The following is a 22,063-nucleotide window of genomic DNA, read 5'->3' as shown; positions in this document are numbered from 1 at the left end:
CTTACCTCACATCATAATTGCAACTAACCCTGTGGACAGGACCAAATACTACTCACAAGCCAGTCACCTGGTGAGATCACATCAAAGCTTCTCCTTGTATGCCAATACCAGGATTGGGTGCCTAAGGAATAACTCCAGAGCTATTACCAAAAGACTGAACTTTTTGTTGTTCCTGAACCTGGTGTTTTTAAAATTTTTCTTCTGTATTATTAACTTCACTATCACTACTTCCTTATCAATATTCTTACCCCCTTCACTTCCCCCCTTCTCCTGAGCTACAATCCATTATTCTCCCTCCCAACTACTCTTTCTGCCCCTTCTCATCCACTCTTTCCCCTTCCTCACATCCCCTTCCTATCCTCTGCCAACCTGTCACCACACTACCCCTCCCTCCTACACACTTGCCACCCATTGACTAGCCTTCTGTACCAACTGTATACAACCCCAGCCCCCTGCAATCCCTGACACAAGCGCCTTCCACTACAATGACAGAAATACACCCAAATACACACAAGGGCCACAAAAACCAGCAGCTCCCATATGTATTCCCCCACCCACCCCTTTTCCTGCCCCCCCTTTAGTGCCAACTTTACCAATTCCCTAAATTTCGATATCTAACCTGATAACCATTACCCTCCCCCAACTCCCACTGTTTACAGGTATTATCACCAAGGGATTTTCTACATAATATGTAAACAACTGGTCTGGCATTGAACCTGTGAGTTTGTTATTGCTAATTTATACCTCCAGGCCAGGGACAGAAAGAGCACATCAACCTAGCTAACAATCAAGTCAGTCACAACACCAAAATTAAATCCAGGGAAAGAAAACAGCAATTAAAACCACCACTAGCCTATCAAGAACATAGTTGCAGAGCACCAAGTGGAGTGATGGGAAGAAGGATAGAAACCACTTTCCTCAAAAAAATAATTCAGTACAAGATTCAGTGGGAAATGAAGAATATGGATACCCAGTTCCTGACCCCAACAAAAACAATGATAGATGTCACTAAGGAGTCCAGTGACACCCACAAAAAACCCTCAAAGAAGAAATCTCTGAGAAATTCATGGAGAAGATACTAGACATGGTCAACCAGAATGTACATTATGCACTCAAGAAATTTCAAGATGCCAAAAATAACATGAGGAAGACACAGATACAAAAAAATGAACTGAAAGAAGACTTCAACAAACACCAAATTGAAACAAAGGATATTATAAAAAGAGAGATACATGAATTAAAGAAGACAACATAAATTATAAAAGAGGAGTTGAACAAAGATATGGAAAACCTAAGAAGAAATAATCAAACAGAAGTCTTGGAAATAAAAAGCCCCTTTAGTCAAACAAAAAACACAGTGGAAGGCTACTCCAGAAGACTAGAACAAGTGGAAGACAGAATCTCAGAGCTTGAAGATAAAATAGAAATTAAAGAAAAAAAACAGAAGAAATCTTCATTAAACAACTCAAGAGCTGAGAATGAAATATGCAAGAACTCAGTGACTCCATCAAAAGACCAAACCTGAGAATCGTGGGCCTTGAAGAAGGAGAAGAGGTGCAAGCCAAAGGGATACATAACATATTCATAAAATAATAGCAGAAAATTTCCCAAATCTTGAGAAAGTTGTGCCGTTTCACATATAGGAAGCCTCCAGGACACCAAACAGACTTGATCAAAATAGGACCTCCCCATGGCATATTATCATTAAAACAGCAACCACAGAGAACAGAGAAAGAATACTGAAGTTTGTAATAGAGAAAAAACAAATAACATATAAAGGTAAACCCATCCAAATAATAGCAGATTTCTCAACAGAAACCTTAAAAGCAAGAAAGACATGGAGTGAGGTATTCAGGCACTGAATGAAAATAACTTCAGCCCTAGGATATTCTACCCAGCAAAACTATCATTCAAAATTGACAGAGCAATAAAAGTCTTCCATGATAAACAGAAATTGAAACAGTATATGACCACCAAGCCACCATTATAGAAGATTCTACAAGGAATTCTGCATACAGAAGATGAAAGCAAACAAACCCATGAGAGGACAGAAAGTATCATACCACAGGAGAAGAAAAGATAAGTAATCAGAAAGTCATATTGATTCGGCTGCACACAATCAAATCCTTAAACAACAGATACAACTAAATGGCAGGAATCAACACATACCTATCAATATTAACACTGAATGTCAATGGACTGAACTCCCCCATCAAAAGACACCATTGGAAAACTGGATTAAAAAAGAAGATCTGACAATCTGTTGTTTACAAAAGACCCATCTTATTGTCAGAAATAAACTCTGGCTTAGGGTGAAAGGCTGGAAGAAGAGTTACCAAGCCAACGGCCCCCCAGAATAGGCAGGAGTAGCAATACTTATATCAGACAAAGTAGAATTCAAACTTACATTGGTCAAACAGGATAAAGAAGTACACTTCATACTAATAAAAGGGGCAATACATCAAATAACAATTAGCCTATATGCACCCAATGTCAGTGCACACAATTTCATCAAACATACACATATGGACTCCAACACAGTGGTAGTGGAAGACTTTAATACCCCCTATCACCATTAGATAGGTCATCCAAACAAAAAAATCAACAAAGAAATCCTAAAACAAAATGGACCTAACAGATGTCTACAGAATATTTCATCTGACAACAACACAATATACATTCTTCTCAGCAGCCCATGGAACTTTCTCCAATATAGATCATATCTTAGGGTGCAAAGCAAGCCTCAGCAAATAAAATTAAGTAGAAATAACTCCCTGCATTCTATCTGATCACAATGCATTAAAACTAGAACTCAACAACAAAAACAACAGCAGAAAACACACAAATTATTTGAAGCTGAATAACACATTGCTCAACCATCAGTGGGTCATAGTAGAGATAACAGAGGAAATCAGAAAGTTTCTGGAAGCTAATGAAAATGAAAAACAACTTACCAGAACCTATGCAACACAGCAAAGGCATTCCTAAGAGGGAAGTTTATAACCATGAGTGCATCTATTAAAAGAACAGAAAGATCTCAAATAAACTACATAATGCTACATCTCAGACTCCTAGAAAAACAAGGATAAGAAAAACCCAAAACAAGCAGAAGGAGAGAAATAATAAAAATAAGGGCTGAAATTAATGAAATAGAGATAAAAAAACCTACAAAAAAATCAATGAAACAAAAAACTGGTTCTTTGAGAAAATAAGCAAGATTGATAAGCCCCTGGCAAATCTTAGTAAAAGGAGGGAAAAGACCTAAATTAGTAAAATCAGAAACACAACAGGGGAGATAAAAACAAACACCAAGGAAATCCAGGAAATCATCAGAGACTACTTTGAGAACCTATATTCCAATACATTGGAAAATCTAAAAGAAATGGACAAATTTCTAGGTACTATGACCATCCGAAACTGAACCAAGAGGATATTAACCACTTAAAAAGATCTATAACACATAATGAAATTAAAGCAGCAATAGAGTCTCCCAAAAAAGAAAAGTCCAGGACCTGATGGATTCTCAGCTGAATTCTACCATACTTTCAAAGAAGAACTAATGCCAACACTCTAAAGTTTTCCACAAAATAGAAAGGGAAGGACCACTGCCTAACTCATTCTATGAAGCCAGTGTTACACTCATACCCAAACTGAACAATGACACATCTGAAAAAGAGAACTACAGGCCAATTTCCTTAATGAACACCAATCCAAAAATCCTCAAAAGAATAATGGTAAACAGAATCCAACAACATATCAGAAAGATCCAAACCAAGTCGCCTTCATCCCAGGAATGCAGGGGTGGTTCAACATAAGCAAATCTATAAATATAATTCAGCACATTGATAGAAGCAAAGACAAAAACCACATGATCATCTCAATAGATGCAGAAAAAGCCTTTGATAAGATTCAACACCACTTCATGATAAAAACTCTAAGAAAACTAGGAATAGAAGGAATGTATTTCAACATTTTAAAAGCTATATATGACAAACCTAAAGCTAACATCATACTTAATGGAGAAAAACTGAAACCATTTCCCCTAAAGTCAGGAATGAGACAAGGGTGCCCACTATCCCCACTCCTATTCAACATAGTCCTGGAATTCCTACCCAGAGCAATAAGGCAAGAAGAAGAAATAAAAGGAATACAAGTAGGTAAAGAAATAGTCAAAATATTCCTATTTGCAGATGACATGATCCTATACCTCAAATACCCAAAAAATTCCACCTAAAAACTCCTAGATACCATTAACAGCTTCAGCAATATAGCAGGATACAAAATCAACTTACAAAAATCAATAGCTTTTCTATACACCAACAATGAACAAGAAAGAAATATATGGAAAGAATATATGAGAAAGAATATATGGAAACAATTCCATTTACAATATCCTCAAAAAAAATCAAACATCTAGTAGTCAACTTAACAAAGAATGTGAATGACCTCTACAAGAGAACTACAATCATTGAAGAAAGAGACTGAAGAAGACTACAGAAGGTGGAAAGATCTCCCATGCCCATGGATTGGTAGAATCAACATAGTAAAAATGCCTATACTACCAAAAGCACTCTACATGTTCAACACAACTGCCATCAAAATCCCAAAGACATTCATCACAGAGATTGAAAAATCTACCCTAAAGTTCATTTGGAAACACAAAAGACTGCAAATAGCCAAGGTAATAATGAGGAAAAAGAGCAATGGTGGAGGTATCACAACACCTGACTTCAAACTATCTACAGAGTCATAGCAATAAAAGCAGCATGGTACTGGCACAAAAACAGATATGAAGACCAGTGGAACACAATAGAGAACCCAGATATGAATCCACACAGCTATGCCCATCTTATTTTTGACAAAGGTGCCAAAAACATACCATGGCGAAACAATAGCCTCTTCAACAAATGTTGCTGGGAAAAGTAGTTACCTGTCTTCAGGAAACTGAAACTAGGTCCATGCCTGTCACGCTGTACTAATATCAACTCAGGGCAGATTAAGGACCTTAATATCAGACCCAAAACCTTTCAGTTAGTACAGGAAAGAGCAGGGAATACGCTGGAAGCAATAGGTATAGGCAAGGACTTCCTCAGTAGAACTTCAGCAGCCCAGGAACTAAGAGAAAGAATGGATAAATGGGACTACATGAAATTAAAAAGCTTCTGCAAAACAAAAGAAATGGTCTGTAAATTGAAGAGACCACCCACGGAGTGGGAGAAAATATTTGCTAGCTATACATCAGACAAAGGACTGGTAACCAGAATATACAGGGAGGTCAAAACACTAAACTCCCCCAAAATCAATGAACCAATAAAGAAGTGGGCAACTGAACTAAGCAGAACTTTTTCAAAGAAAGAAGTCCAAATGACCAAAAAACACATGAAAAAATGCTCACCATCCTTGGCCATAAGGAAATGTAAATCAAAACTAAACCACACTAAGTTTCTACCTCACCCCTGTTAGAATAGCTATCATCAAGAACACCACCACCAACAAATGTTGGTGAGGATGCAGGAAAAAGGAACCCTCATACACTGCTGGTGGGAATGCAAGCTAGTACAACCACTTTGGAGAACAATACGGATGTTTCTTACAAAACTAAACATAGATCTGCCATATGATCCAGAAATACCACCTCTAGGGATATACTTGAAGGAATGTGACTTAGGTTATTACAAGGGCACCTGCACACCCATGTTTATTGCAGCGCTATTCACAATAGCCAAGTTATGGAAACAGCCAAGATGCCCCACTACTGACAAATGAATTAAGAAAATGTGGTATTTATACACAATGGAATTTTATTCAGCCACAAAGAAGGATGAAATTTTGTCTTTTGCAAGTAAATGGATGGAACTGGAGCAATGTTAACCAGGCTCAGAAGGCCAAAAATTTCATGCTTTCCCTCATATGTGGATTATAGACCTAAAACAAATGCAGTAATATTGTTGGACATGGGTCACACACTAAGGGGAGAATGCACACAGGAGGAATAGGGAAAAGGAAGGAAACCTAAAACTTGAATGTAGTTGATGTGCTCCCTGTTGAGGAGCAAATAAAGTAATCTTAAACTGGCAGAGGCCACTATGGGAAGGTGACCAGGAAGTAGTGAAGAGGTCTGGTAGAGATGAACCAGTGTGGGTTGTAAAACACATGTGCATGGAAGTAATGCTAGGAATCTCTCTGTATAGCTATCTTTATCTCAAACTAGCAAAAATACTATGTCTTATTATATTTTATGTTTTCTGTTCAACAAAATTGAAGAACAAAAGGGTGGAACAGGTTCTGCCCGGAAGCAGAAGTGGGGATTGGGGGAGGTGGCCCAAACAATGTATACACCTGTGAGTGCATGTAAAAACAATAGAATAAAAAAATAAAACAAGTTCCATCTGGCATGTTTCAGCATGTGGCCTTAAGCCTTTTTGACAATGAGCAGAAGTTTACGGTGTCTGCTTTAGAAGCTTTAGCTGTAACATATATGCCATCAGGTGCTGTACAGTTGTACATAAACATGCATATATATATACATTTTGAATATACACATATGTAAATACCTCACACATTCTGGTAAATTATCTATCTTACTACTTTAAAAAAATGTATCTGGTACAAAAGATATGTTGCAAATGTCATCGTGTGAATATCCACACTTTTCTCCTAAACTGAATCTCTTGTGAATTCATTAATTTGTTTGTTGTCACTACTTGACCGAATACTTTATTACTCACATTTTTCTAAGATACAAATTTGGTCATTCGTTTATTTGGTAAATATTGATTGAACTTCCATTGTGTGTTAGGGACGGAGGACAGATGCATAAGGAGAGTCTACTTCATAGAATTTGCTATTTACTGGAAGAAATAGGCATTAGTCAAATGGCCACAAAAAGAAGCAAGATGGTTGCTGTAACCAGGGTTATGGCGGGTCAAGAAGATTTCAGAAGGATTTCCTGAAAAAAAATTTAATATTTAATTAATTAATTAATTTGAGACAGAGTCTCACTGGTCATGAACTCTTGATCCTCCTGCCTCAGCCTCCCAAGTAGTTAGGGTGATGGGTACGTACCATTATGCCCAGCCATTTAGTCTACTTTAAGAGAACTCTCTGGTCATTGCCTTTCAGAGTTACCCTATTTTTTAAATTTATATACGATGGAATTTTATTCGATTATAAAGAATGAAACTTTGTCATTTGCAGGTAAATGGACGGAACTGGAGCACATCTTAAGTGAAGTTAGCCAGGCTTGGGAAGTCAAATGAAGCATGTTTTCTCTCACATGTAGAAAACAGACCCAATACAAACACAGCAATATTATATCTACATAGAAATATATATAGAGAGAGAAAATGTATCTAAAAGTGGAAATGGTAGAAGGGACCAAGGGAGGAGGGAAAGGAGGATAGCAAATAATAATGAAGTACATCAAATATGCATAGGAACAAGACACAGGGAAACACTCTGCAAACGATTAACAACATAGGATAGTGGGGAACGGGTGTGGAAGGGCAGTGGAGGGGTGACATGGACTTCAGCACAATACCAAGGCAAAAATCCCAGGGAAAAATGAACAGACACCTAAACAATAAGGGATAAGAATGAAAAACAGGTCATACTAAGGGCAAGGCACTAAGGGGAGTGGGAAGGTAAAGGAAGGAAATAAAGAAGGTGAATATGGTTGATTTATGTTCTATACAAGAATGAATACAGAATTTTTAAACCTGTTGAAACCATAAGAAGGGGACTAAGATAGAAAGCAGAAAAATAGAGAGAAGGAACCCATTTGTAGTATAATACATAAATACAGAAAAATGTCAAAATGAAACTCCCTATATAGATTTCTTAAACAAACGAAAAAGAATTTTTTAAAAACAAAAGACAGGAAGGTAAGACAGGTCCTCCCTGGGGCTTGGTACCCGTGGGAAGCATGTAAGGAACAGGTGAGGACAGTGAATATGGCAGAAATATTACGCACTCGTGTATGAAAATGGAAAAAAGAACCCTGTTAAAACTATTCGAAGAATCGGGAGAGGGGGTTAGGGAGAATGATGGAGGGGGTGAATTTAACTAGGATTCTTCATATGAGAAGGAACCTGTGATAGGTGTCGTTCTCGGTCTGGTTTATTTCACTTAACATAATGATTTCTAGCTCCATCCACTTTCCTACAAATGTCATAATTTCATTCTTCTTTATAGCTGAATTAATGCTCCATTGTATATAAGCTCCACACTTTCTTTATCCATTCATCAATTGGTGGACACCGAAGTCCATATTTTGGCTATTTGAATAGTGCCAATATAAACTTGAGTGTGCAGGTCTCTCAACTGTATGTTGACTTGCATTTCTTTGTGTGTATGCTCAGGAGTGGTACAGCAGGATCATATGCTATTTCTATCTCTAGTGTTTTAAGGAACGTCCATACTGATTTCCATAGTGGCTGTAATTAACATTCTAACCAACAGTGTCCCTATTCCTCTGCATCTTCATCAGAATTTTTTTTCTTGCTGACTGCCATTCTGATTGGGGTAAGATGGAATCTCAACTATGTTTTGATTTGCATTTCCTTTATGGCTGAGGATGTCGAACATTTTTTTTATGTATTTATCAATCATATGTCCTTTTTAAATTCATTTGTCCATTTATTAATTTCATTATTTATCTTTTGGTGTTTAATTTTTGGAGCTCTTTATATATTGAGGACATTAGTCCATTATTCAATGAATAACAAGCAAAGATTTCTCTCCCATTCTGTAGATTTTCTTTTGATTCTGGTAACTGTTTCTTTTGCTTGCAAAGTTTTTTAATTTGATGCAATTCCATTTTTCAGTTTTTTTGTAGCAAAAGTAATAGTAAAGTTTATTAGGAAAGGAATTTAGTATAACAGAATGAAAGTGGAGAGAAATGGAAAGGAAGGGAAAAACATTTCCTGCTCCTCATGCAGGAAATGTCCCCATTTTTCAATTCTTGTTTTTATTTTCTGAGCTACTAGGATTCTACTCAGAAAAGCATTTCCTAGGCTTATACCTTCCAGGGTTGTCCCCTAGTAGTTTCAAAATTTCTGGTCTTATATTAACATCTTTGATCCATTTGGAATTGATTTTTTTATAGGGTAAGAGAGAGAGAAAGAGAGAGAGAGAGAGATCTAGTTTTAGTAGTCTTCATGTAAATATGCAGTTCCATTTGTTGAGGAGGCTGTCTTTTTGCCAGTTTAGGAGTTTTTGGTGCCTTTGTCAAAAGTCAGATGGCTTGAGCTTTGTGAGCTCACTTCTGCATCTTCTATTCTATCCTATTCCATTGACATATCTGTTTTTGTGCCAGGATCATGCTGTTTTTTATATTATTTCACTCTAGCATAATTTTAAGTCAGGTATTGTGACACCTCCAGCATTGTACTTTTTTGTTCAGGATCTTTTGTGCTTCTAAATGAATTTTAGGATTGATTTTTCTACTCTTATGAACAATTACATGGAATTTTGATGGAAGTTGCGTTGAATCTGTAGATTGCTTTGGCTGTGCAACCGTTTTCACAATATTGGTTCTGTGGATCCATGAATGTGGAAAATCTTTCCATATGTTAGAGTCTTTTACAATTTTTCTTCAATGTTTTAGTTTTCATTGTAGAGCTCTTTCACCACCTTAATTAGGTTTATTTCTAGGTGTTTAGTTTTTTAGAGGCTATTGTGAATGGGATTGTTTTCCTAATTTCTGTCTCAGCATATTCATTATTGGTATGTAGAAAAGTTACTTATTTTTGCATGTAGATTTTTGTATTCTTCTACTTTGCTGAAAATGTCTATCAGCTCTAAAAATATTTTGGTGGAATCTTTAGGGTCCTTTAAATATAGGATCATATCATCTGCAGATAGGAATAATTTTGACTTATTTTCCTACTTGTATCCTTTTTACTTCTTCCTCTTTCCTTATTTTTTCTAAGAATTCTGTAATTTTGTCATTATATTGAGTAAGGGGGGGGTAGTGGACATCCTTGTCTCCTTCCTAACTTTAGAAGAAATTACTCAATTTTTTAATTTACTCATATAAATACATTAGGAACAAAACTTGGTTTTCAGTCACAGACTCATCTATTGAGAAGACATATGGATGGTTTTTGGCAGCCACAGAAAGTGAAGTCATCAAATATCTCAATAGGGCGGTCATAATTTGCCTCTTTCCTACTTTCTCAGAAATTTACAGTATAGATCATGCTTTTTCTCTTCACTATTCAATTTCTCTCTCCCACTGGCTTTTAAACACACTCAGGTGTCTGAACTTCTCCCTCTCCTTCACCTTACCACCTTATTTCTCTTCTTTAAAGCCAAGGGAATTCTGTCTCTCTGACCATAATCTCAACCCCCCATAATCTGGCCTCTAATCCCATTACCACTCTCTAGGGTCATTAGCATCCTGCAGGTCATCCATCATTGCACATATTTCAGTCCTCATGTTACTGACTTCTTAGCATTCAATTCTGTTGACCATCTCCTCCTTAAAACATTTTCTTCCTTCAATTTCTGTGCCACACACTTCTGTTCCTCTCCTGCTCTCTAAATACTTCTGCTCAGCCTCCTTTCCAGGCCCAGTTTCCTATACCCAGCTACTCATTGCTGGAGTACCTCTCTTCCCTTCGCTGAACACTCTTCAGCCAGTCTGTTGGCTCAGCAGTTCCAGTAACCACTGTATGAGACGACTTCCATGTGTACATATGCAATCCAGGCCTTTATCTGAACTCTAGATTTTTACCTCCCACCACTTACTTGACTACTTCTAAGGTACTTCAAACTCTTCTTGCAACATTCCCTAGCTCAGGAAACACATAACTCAATTGGTTGTGCAAGATAGAATTCCACTGTCCTCTTTGTCACCTCCATTCCATCTATCAACCCAACATTGAGGATTTTACCTGCATAATTGCCCTCAAGTCTGTCCACCTTTTTCCAAAGCTCTCATTTAAGTTGTCATCACCACTTACCTAAAGTGATGGCAACAGCTTCCTCATTGAACTACTTTGGATCCTTCCAATATGCCTCCAACCCTATACATTTTCTTATAAAAATAAATAAGTAAATAAAATACCAAGTGGTTTTTTTCAAGGAAGTCAGAATAATCTCTTCAAAGTACAAATCTGATGGTGCCATCTCCTGCACAAAATCTTACAAAGCTTCCCATAGCTCTCAAAGACCAACCTCTATAACACACCCTCACCAGTCTCACATGGAATCACTTCTCCCAGTCTCTGCAGTTTCATCTTGTCCTACACCCTTCCCATTAGCTGCTTTGCCAAGAAGAAATTATTCCGTTTCCAACATTCACCACTCTTTTCTTGCCATAACTCTTTTGCATGTACATTTTCTTCTACTGGAATTCCCTTCCTCCCCTCTTCATCTAGCTACATGTCAAATCAATTGCATCAGGGATGCATTTTCTGAAGGACACATTTCTGTGTGTAGTGATTTGTTTGTGGATAGTCATAGGGTGTTTTGCTGCAAGTATAGGTCCTATCAGACACTTTTATCCTGTATCAAGATAAAGCTACTGACCAACATGGAAAGGCAGATGGAATAGGTAGCTGACACTGGATGAAAAATGGAAGTTCATCCCTGAAGGATGTTTGGTAACTGCTCTTAGTTTGTATCCCATCAAAGTTTACAATTTATTAACAAGTTTACTATGGGCTCTGTGTATATGTGTATACTGAAACATTTTAGTGTAATACTAAATTGGGTTTCCAAAACACTTTGAAACCTTGTACACAGCAACTTTTCTTATTTAAAAAAAGCTTATTTTTCCAAAAATGCTATTTAAAGGTTTCAGTTTAGTTTTTAATTTAATTTAATTTTTTTGAGTTTGGTCCTCACTATGTTATCCAAGCTGGTTAAGAGAGAGAGGGAGAGAGAGAGAGAGAGAGAGAGAGAGAGAGAGAGAGAGAGAGAGAGAGAGAATCAATATGGAGAGGTTCAACAGAAAGAGGAAGGCTCATGATTCAGAAGCATAGATCAGAAAGACACAGATGAAAGGGGGAAAGGAAAACAGTATGTTAAGTGATCTGAGTTAATAAGTACGTATTTGTTTTGTCATTGATAAGTCAAGGTATCTTTTTTTTTTTTTTGAGGTACTGATGTTTGAACTTAGGGCCTCAAGCTTGTTAGGCAACCACTCTCCCCCTTCAGCCCATAACCTCAGCCTCAAGGTATCTTTGAACAAAAGCTGGGGTTCAGTTCTATGTAACCGACACACACTCGGTCATTTCTAATAGTATAACAATGTGAAAATGTTCAGTTTCTACAAGTATTGCATTTTTTTTTATCACACAGCACTTAGCAAATGACACAGTGCTTTAACATGCATGTTAGTAGAACGATATCACAAGACAAGCCTGGCCACTGCATAAATCCAAATTGGGTTTTCTTTGACTATTTGTAAAGTTTTATGAAGATTGACACTGAAATTGAATGGAAAAGCTTTATAATAGGGGACTCATGAAGCTCTTTGTGGCTGTGTTCTCAGAGCCCACTTAGCCCATTTTCTTGTTGGCATTTGGAACAGAAAGTCATCTAGCTCACAAAATGGTATCTATCAAAAGAGAGGCACATCTGTGGTTCCCAGTGGTCTCCAGTGTCTGAAGAAAATGTCCTTACAAAAGTCTTATTTATACCTATTTCATTCTGAAACCATCTATGCTTGCCTATGTGATATAAAAAATGGTGTGCTCTCATTGTACAAATATTCAAAATCAGTTCTGTAGAGGAATCATAATGACAGAGGGTTGTATTATTAGAATTCTTCCGCTTTCTTTAGGAACACAAGGCGACCTTCTACTGACACATTCAAATTTTAACTATCTAGGGGCTTAGAGAGGGATCACACCAGGGATGGCTCAGATTTAAGGAGGGGGGACATGTGTGCTAAAAAACACGAATGCAGAAAACTTCTCAGCTATTTTTTTGCGGCATGTAAGAACAAAGGCCTCCCACGTGTCTTGAGAAACAAGAGTGAAAGTCATGACCTAGTCCTTCCTCCTAAGAAAAATGTGACTAAATAGAAAGCCAGATGTGTCCCAGGACGGTCCGGCTGACTAGTTCTTACCGTAACATGAACTGTGCAGTTCCACGCACAGGGGGCTGATAAGAGAATTTGCATGGTTTTCCAGAAATAAGTTGTGTTCTACTAGATCTACTTGCTCAATCTCTAGTCTCTCATTTTTGTGGAGTAACAGTCTCTGCAAGCAACACCAACGGGCAGGTCTCCAAGGACTGCTGAGTCATTCCTGTGATTTTCTAATTATCTACTCTGTACTTTACAAAATTGAATCAGCAGTTGGGCTGGAAGTAGCTTCTATTGTAATAATCTGCCACATATAACAATTTCCCACTTATCACCATATCACAATTCCTGTTCTTGTAGGATAATTCAGCAGGGAGATAGATCAATTCTGAAAAATTAGACTTCCTTTGGGTCTTTATAACCTATTATACCATTATGGAATAATTGTTCTTGGAATTTCCAATATTCCATGTCCTTAACTTGGCTTTGCACTAGAGATTGAAATTTTAGGTTTTGGAATATGCCTGTCTGGATTAAAATCCTGGTGCTACCATTGGGTAGCTGTGTATCCTCAGAAAAATTAATCTTTCTGTGTTTTGGCTTTGTTATCTGTAAAACAGACTCTATAGTAGCAAGAAAATAAGAAAAATGCATGTAAGTTTTAGCATGTAGTAGAATGATAAATAAAAATAATTTCAATGTTTTTATGCTATTCATAAAGTTTCCTCTGACTTTATCTGCACTTACTTGGATGAAAACATTTTATTGATCACTGGATATTAAACTTCAGTGAGCTTAAGCTCTGTGTGTTGGTGGTAGAAAGGTAAGGAAGAGAAGAATGTCTGCAAAATGAACCATGGAAGCTGGCTGTTGTGCTGTCAATTTCTGAAGGACTCCTGTGGCTTAGTCTATACATTGTAAATATTTTATCTTTCTGGTTATATTTTCTGATGACTACCCACCTCATGGTTTGTTTCTCATTTATGGAAATGCTGGCCAACATTTTTCAGATATTGGGAGACTAAATATGTGAGAAAAAAAAAATCCAACTTATCCAGGCTTTTGTTTAGAGTCCAATCCTACTTCTTTAAAGGCTGACAGGGCATCTGGCCCAATTGAGGCACTGATGAAACCCAGAGTGGTACAAAGGACACAGTTGGATACAGGATAGTCAGATGCTAAGACAGGCTGGGAAGCTCACCTGGGGTTTACATTTGGTGTCTTCTCCAAGGGAGGAAACAGCACCAGTCTCTACTTGCTAGGTGCACCATACACTGGATGTGGGATAGTGCTACATTTGGTATGGTTAACACATAATCTCAGTCTTTTAAAAATTTTTATCTCATTTTTGAGTGAGCATACATTAATAATACAAAGAAGTTTCATTGTGATAATTCCACACACATATGTACAGTGTACATTGAGCAAATTTACCCTCTCTATTATATTCTCATTCCTTCTCTCTCCTCCCACATTTTCAAACAGTCTTTGGTGACTTTCATCATGCTGTCTTTGTGTGTGTGTGCATAGTGTGTGTGCATGTGTGTGTCTGTGTGTAGTGTATACTTCAATCCTCTTCACCCCTCATCTTAGTATCTCTTGATTTCCCCTCCCCTGTTTGCTGATCCCACATGACTGTCCCCATTTTATACTCATATCCCATCATTATTATTATTATTGTCATCATCATCATCATCATCATTTTGGGTCTAGGTTCCACAAATGAGTGAGAACATGCAAATTTGATAATCACAGTCTTGAAACACACATTTTAATATTCAAGGAATATTTAGCTTTGTCATTTCTAAATATTATACATTCATTTATTCACTCAACAAATATTTATTTGCATGCTATAAACATACAAAGCAGTATGCAAGGTTTTCTCAAATATGCCTTCTAGCACTATTTGGATTATGAATCCCTTTCAGAGCAGGGACACCATGGCTTATTCATATTTGTATCCCAAGGGCCATGCCTAACCAATATGACAAGCATGCCTGGCATAAATGAAAAATGGGCTGGAAGTACTAGGCTGACTGTGAAGGACCAACAACAAAATACTCATTGTGATGTCTTGATCACCTTTAAATTTAGAATTTAAGCAGAACGTGAATGCAAGTACTATCACCCTGACTGATACATTGGCAATAGTATTATGTTAGACCTTTCGCTTAGATTAAATATGTAATTTGCATAAAATAAAAAGGTGAAATCAACAACATATATAAACTCTTAAGGGAATCAAGAGTTTTGGTGAAAATGACAATTTATGAAAGGGTTTTTCTCAGACTTAAATCCCCTTTCATGTAGCCAGAGGAAATGAGCAAAGAAATCCAAACACAATGAAGTCTTTAGGGCCAAACATTTTGATGCAATATGTTCTGCTATAAAGTATCTGGCCTTGTTTGAGTTTTTATTGCTATGTGTTCTCAGTCTATATTTAACTATGAGAAACACAAATAAGAAGAGTGAATACGCAAAATGTTCTTTTCAAGTGCATGGAAGTGAATTTGAGAAAACATACATTAAACGAACACTGTGTGTTTTTAACTTTCAGTCCTTTTGCTGAGGCCTTTCTTGGCCAGATATGAGTAGATGTTTATTGAACTAAAGGCTCAGCTTACCTGGAGTGAACTTTTCAGAGGCCTCTCAGAGCCACCTAAGATAAGTACTTCAATTCACCATGCTCTCAAATAAAGTTTCTTTTATGCTCTTTTTCATATGTGAAATAATGTCTAACTATAATGGAGACATTCAGTTCCTCAATTCCTTATTTGCTTGAATTAACTTTTTAAAAATTGGGGCGTTCACTCTGGCATCAGCTCAATCCAGACTCTGTAATTAGCCAACAATCTGTGCCTCACAAAGGCTGGCATCCTTAGCTGCTAGCTTTTTCCACCCATACCTTTTCCATGGGGTAATGCATTTTAATTGGTATCTCTCTGTGAGTCCCTCACATCTCCATCTGGCCAAACAAACACACTTTTTCTATTCAGCCTCAGCATCTTGGCAAGATAACAAGAAGATGGACTTGCCACAAAGGGGAATCTTTAAGAGGCACAAAATCCCCAAATTAAAGCACTGAGTGCAGGTGGCACAATCCGTGGCTTTCTAGAAGATACTCTTCTGCACAGTGGCTTAGTGTTCATAGGACTTAAGCACCCCTCCCTGTCTACACCACAGTTCCTGAGTAGTGTCGGCATTGACAACACTCTTCTCAGCGAGCAAATTACTCATGAAATATTCCATTTCCCAAAACAGCATAACTTTTTTGGCCATAGGCTTATTGTCATTCTATTTCCACTGGCCAGATTGAGACAAGTGCAACCAGGAGACAAAATGGCGAAATGTCTAAGAGCATAGGCTCTGGAGTCAGACTGGGTGCAAATCCTGGGTTCCAACCCTGGGAAGTTACCAACCTCTCTGTGTCTCTGTTTCACTATCAGTATAACAGATTCATATACAATAATCTCTATTTACCTTATAGATTATTTTAAGTATTGATTAAATGAGATAACTGACACATTTAGCATAGGGCTTGGCTCACTTTATTGTAATTAGGCAAGGTCAGTAGACCAAATTCCTTGGGTAGCAGGAATTTGCCCAAAAGAAGAGGAAGAGTGAATAACTAGAAACTGGTTATTCTTCAAATAATTTCTTACTCTTTAAATGTTCACTTTTTACAAGGTTCAACTTTAAGTCACACTGTCAGGGACAACTGTGAGATAATATGGGCTGTGTGCTTGTTCACACATGCAGGTAAGGGTCATTTCTCTCACTCATTTCTGGCTCTCTCTCTTTCCCTTCCAACATCTTGCCATTTTCTCAAGGCCACTGGGGAGATGCCTTTCTCAGCATGAAGCAGAGATCAGGTACTATGCTGTATCATTACAACTTTGGATATTAACCCCAGAGGAAGGCCAACTGGAACAGCGGGGTTCCTCGGTCCTTGTAAATCTAACAGGCACAAATGGTTCTTAGCAGTAAGTGGGGTCTCTCACCAGTTGCCTTTTCAGGGTTGTTGCACATGAAGCATTGCCATGCTCCTGCTGTTTCACTGAAGCCAAACACATCGAAGAACCTCACTTCTTCCAGGTGGAGCTGTACCTGGTCCAGATCCTGTTTCAGGAACATAAGGCAAAAAGAACATAATCTGATCTGCCTGCTGCATAGCATGCTGACACTAGAAAAAGGGGATGTGGAATCAGAGTGATCAATGCTCAATCTCGGTGCTAAGAATCAAGAAGGAACATTGAAAACAACTTCTCTTGGCCAGCCTTGGAAAGCAGCAGTCAGCTCAAACTCTTCCATGGCAGTAAGCTTAAGCTTAAATGCAGAGGGGCTGGGTGTTGGGAGTGCAGTTTTGGGGAGAGGTGTCAGAACCTGAAGTGGCCTAGAATTTTCTTGCATCTAGCAGCAGCTCCAGAATTTCTAAAAAGAGGGACATCTAAGAAAGGGAATGGTGCTGGACATTTTGCCTTTTATTTACATTTTATATAAAATTGAGAACCAATTTTTCATATCAAAATATTAATTTTATAAGGCTGATTTTGCAAAAGCTGATGGAAAAAATGTGGATAGCTTTAGTTCCTTAGCTCCTGCTTCCAGCTTTATCTTAAATGTATATGCAAATTTTGCATTCTATTCCATAATAAAACTCTTGATTTTGAGCAGTTGAGTAGAATTTGACACACCAAGAAGACTGCCCATTTTTCGGTGGCCTGGCACCCCGCCAATGTGCTCCTGTTTAAAAGGCAGAGGAGAGAGTTTCCATTAGCCTGTAAATGGATGGACACTATTACCCTAACCAAGTTAAATAGCTCCACTGTCCTCCTGAGTCTTTCTTATTATGTAAATCACTTGAATCCTTTGTTACAGGGTGGCCAGGGCTGCACTCTTAAAAGGCTGCTCTTCCTAAGGGAGACTTCATATTCGTGCTTGTCTCTGACATGGTTCTTTCACTTACTTCCTCTTTGTCTTATGTTGAACTGTGATCTTTTCCCCTCACCTTTGGCTCCCACACTCTTATCTTCTCTACCTAGAGTAATAATTCTTAGTATTCCCAAGAGCTGAGTGATGGAGGCAATTTTTGTACAACTTCTTCACTGTTTTTTTTTTTTAGGAGGTATTGGGTTTTGAACTCAGGGCCTCATGCTTGATAGGCAGGTGCTCTACCACTTGAGCCACTCTGCTAGCCCTTGTACTGCTTCTAATGGATCTAAAAAGAGAATGGCTAAGTGGCCACCCCCACTTCAGAGTGCCAAAGGTTCAGAGTGCACTTCTACATTTCCTGATATGGTGAGAAGTATACTGGCCTCTAAGTTCCTGGTGGCAGGAACGTATCTACTTTGTTCACAGCTCTGTTCCCAGGGTATAGTCTGGCATCAGGAAAGGAATAACATCATTGGTTTGCAGGCTCACTGAAAAGTCTTTCTTCTAATGAGCTACATGAAAGTTTAAGGGGAATTCTTTTTAGACGACATTCACACAGATTGGAACATACACACAATCAGGACAGGGTGTTTGTTGTGTTGGCTGCTGTTAACCTCAGCACCAAGAAGTACCTGTTGTGTGGAATAATGAAAAGGACAGGCTGGGAGTAGAAATACTTTCTGCATTTATGGCTTGTGTTCTGGGTAGGACATTGTAGAGGTTCAAAATGGCAAATATAGCACTTTGGATTCTTAACATTTAATAGCTTATTACAGACATTCCAATAGGCACTGTACACATAGGAATGTCATTTTAACACAAGTGATTTAGGATGTGTTCAATGGAAAAAGGAGACTTTTTAAAAAAAACAAGAAGAATGTTCCCCAAGATAAAGACTGAAGAAGCACCTGGGAGTTTTGCAGGTTTCAAAGGATGAAATCCATATTAAAATTTATGGAGAAGAAGCAGATGTTCATAAATATCAGTTTCAAAACTGCTATGTCTCTGAAGTCTGTGCTTGGCCACTGGCATGCATGTCACTTCTATGTTTCCCACACAATTAAAGATCAATTTTTCATTCACCACAAACACTTCTAGCAGACAAAGTACTTAAAATAACACATAGGGGTTCCTTTAGCTTTCCCGTCCTGAGACCAGAAATGCCCCAGGTTGTTGCCTATAATTCACATTTGTCTTGGCAAAAAAGCTTCCTTAAAAGTTTAAGGCAGATGGTAAGCTACAGCCCAGTGTTCAAGTTCTGAAGCCAGAAGCAAGTTTACCTCTTTAGAGGATTTAGGTGTTAAGCAAAGCCAACCAAATGGAGAAGATTCTATGCATTATTGAAGTTGGCAGTTAACAGCCAACTTTAAATAGATGAAACACGTGTAATTTCACATATCTGTGGAAAATCAAAGTAAAAGAAGTCACAGAATAAGTAAGCACAAACCAACTCCCTTTGATACTAAATATTGGGCTTTTTGGCCTTTTAAAGATGCTTTTGGTCATTATTTATCTCTCCTACTTATCTTTACTCTTCTGGGTCTTATAGCTTCCCCACGTCTTGCCCAAGACCTTCTTTTGCCTCCTCCTCCTTCTTCTTCAAGATAAGATCTTGTTTTTATTTTTTTTTAAAGCTAAGAACTGAAATTGATTTAGAAGATTACAAACTTCCTTTTGAGACAATGAGACTCTAGAAGAATGATAAGACTAATTTATATCTAACTCTAAGTTAGTATTTCAGTTCTGATGGGATTGTGGCAGATGGACTCTCAGGTGATGTCCCAGTAATTTTCATCTCCTGATATTCATCTACTTGTGTAATCCCCTTCCTTTGAGTACGTAAAGGCCCTGTGACTTGCTTCTAACCAAAAACATGGCAAATGTGAAGGGATATCAGTGTCATAACGTTAGACACACACCATCCATATACAAGATCCATCTTGTCTCGGTAGCAGATTGATGCACAAGGGAGTCTCTCCTACTGGCCTTGAAAGAGCAAGTTGCTGTTATTATGAACTATAGGGAGAGGCTTCTTCTAATAGTAAGAAATCAAGTCCTTAGCTTCTGCAATCACAAATAAATAATTTCTGCCAACAACCTGGTCTTTTGGGCAATTGTCAATGTAAATGATGCTTCTAGCTAGCAGAGTCACATTCTCACAAGTGTACTTTAAATCAAGCCTCAATAAAACTTGAATATTGAATTTCAAATCATTTATGTTAATTTGAAAAGAAGATAGACAATAATCCTAGCATGTACAAAAAAGAGAATTTTTTCATTTAACTCAGAAAGCTGAAAAGGCACTGGAGGAAGGAAAATGATCTTTTAAAACAGTTGGTTAGATGGGGTTCTCTCCAATTTTAGAAAAAAAAGCATTAATGAGAGTAGGAACTTGGAAAACCATATGAAAAGTCTCTTGCAAAACCTCTTAGGGGACAAATAAACCAGGCAGGATGGAAAGATGAGAGGATATTTACAACGTTATTTTGCTGACAGATAACAGCATGAGTCAACACAATGAATTTTGCAAAAGTATGTAGTGGCCTCTGGATCTTATAGCGTAGTCTATATACTGAGAGAGGTACTGTGAAACAGTTTGCAGATATTAGCAAAAGCATACATCTGGAAAAACTTTGGATTCTGGCACGCTTAAGTTCTGTCCTAAAGCTATTTGTAGACAAAAAGAAAACACAGGCTTGCCTCAAGTCCTCTATGTGCCTGTGGCTAACAGGATCAGCTCTAGCCACATCATTCAAGTATGTTCAAGAACTGTAAACAGAATATTTAACATTCTCCAATATTTTCACATAATAATAATGACTTTATGTCTTCATAGTTAATTCTATTGCACATATTCTAACTATATGTCATTCAGGGTAGGTAACGGACTTATTGAGGGAGCAAAATTAGCAATTCATCTTTATATTGTTCTCCATTGTTCAGATATAGTGTCTCACAAGAAATGCTGTATGTTGAATGAATAAACTTTCAAAAGAGACTTTAGAGAATATTATTCATGCAATCATTTAATCTTTTGATGTCTTTCAACTTCTTAAAAATGTTGCTATTGAATTCAATTCTTAACATTTAGCATCTGGCTCAGAAACTATGGAAAAAGAGATGAAGAAGACTTGGTTCTGTATTCCAGGGAAGTGAAAAGGTAATTCATTTCATTTACAGCATTCCTCATGGAGAGAAATTAGAGTATGCTTTCATCTGTGTGTGGTGTGGTTGCTGTTTAGCCTCTTCTAGTGTGACTCTTGACCCCTAACTGGATGAAACTTCTTAGCATGAAGATTAACTTCCATGTTATTTTGTAGCTTCTGAAAATACTTAGAACAGCACTTTGTCCATGGTAGATGTTCAATGAATTATTAGAAAATTTTATTAATCAAAGCACCTAGATCTTATTTCTAGTTTATGTCAGTGGTAGAATTTATGTTTTCTATTTTCATGTTTATTCACCTATGACCATTGAGGTTTTCAGAGTCCTTCTTAAGTTTCCTCCTCTCATTTTCTTTTTTTTTTTTTTTATGGTACTAGGGTTTGAACTCAAGGCCTCATGCTTGATGAGCAGGTACACTACTACTTGAGCCACACAGCTAGCTCAGAAAATTATTTAAAAAAAAATTTCTGTATCTTGGGGACTGAGAGTATAGTTCAATGGGAGAGTGTCTGCCTAGCATGATCAAGACCCTCAGTTCAATCCCCAGCATGGCAAATAAAATAAAATAAAAATTAAATATATGCCCAAATCTCTATGAGTATCACAGGAATTCATTTTATTTAATATGTTTTTAGAATGAAAACCTGTGTATACTTTTAGAATATGTTTTATGTTATTTTAGAATAGAAACATATTTTTAGTTAGAAATTGAAGGACATTTGTCTGAATTCATCAACATGGTATGTTGATTGTTCTTAAGACTCCCAGCTTTTCAAAATCATCAGTTCTCGGTTGGTTTTAGCATCAGGAATCCCTGGGAAATGCGTTAGAAAATTAGGTTCAGGTCTCATCCTTGGAAGCGTAGCATCTAAGTCTGTGGTTGAGCCTGGGCACCTGTATTTTAAACAAGCTCCCCAAGTTAT

General features: G+C 37.5%; 1 protein-coding gene across 8 annotated transcripts in view; it reads right to left on the bottom strand.

The window, feature by feature from the left end:
* The window catches only part of Veph1 (ventricular zone expressed PH domain containing 1), a 297,471-nt gene that overhangs the window by 19,210 nt on the left and 256,198 nt on the right, over positions 1 to 22,063 (bottom strand). For all 8 annotated transcript variants that reach the window (XM_074073910.1, XM_074073906.1, XM_074073909.1 and 5 more), the window contains one exon: positions 17,044 to 17,161. In XM_074073910.1, the coding sequence (XP_073930011.1) occupies positions 17,044 to 17,161 (118 nt within the window). The remainder of the gene's footprint in view (positions 1 to 17,043; positions 17,162 to 22,063) is intronic.

The sequence above is a fragment of the Castor canadensis genome, chromosome 5, assembly GCF_047511655.1.
Source record: "Castor canadensis chromosome 5, mCasCan1.hap1v2, whole genome shotgun sequence".
Lineage (NCBI taxonomy): Eukaryota > Metazoa > Chordata > Mammalia > Rodentia > Castoridae > Castor > Castor canadensis.
The sequence above is the reverse complement of the archived record's forward strand: the minus strand, read 5'-3'. Positions and strand labels throughout refer to the sequence as shown.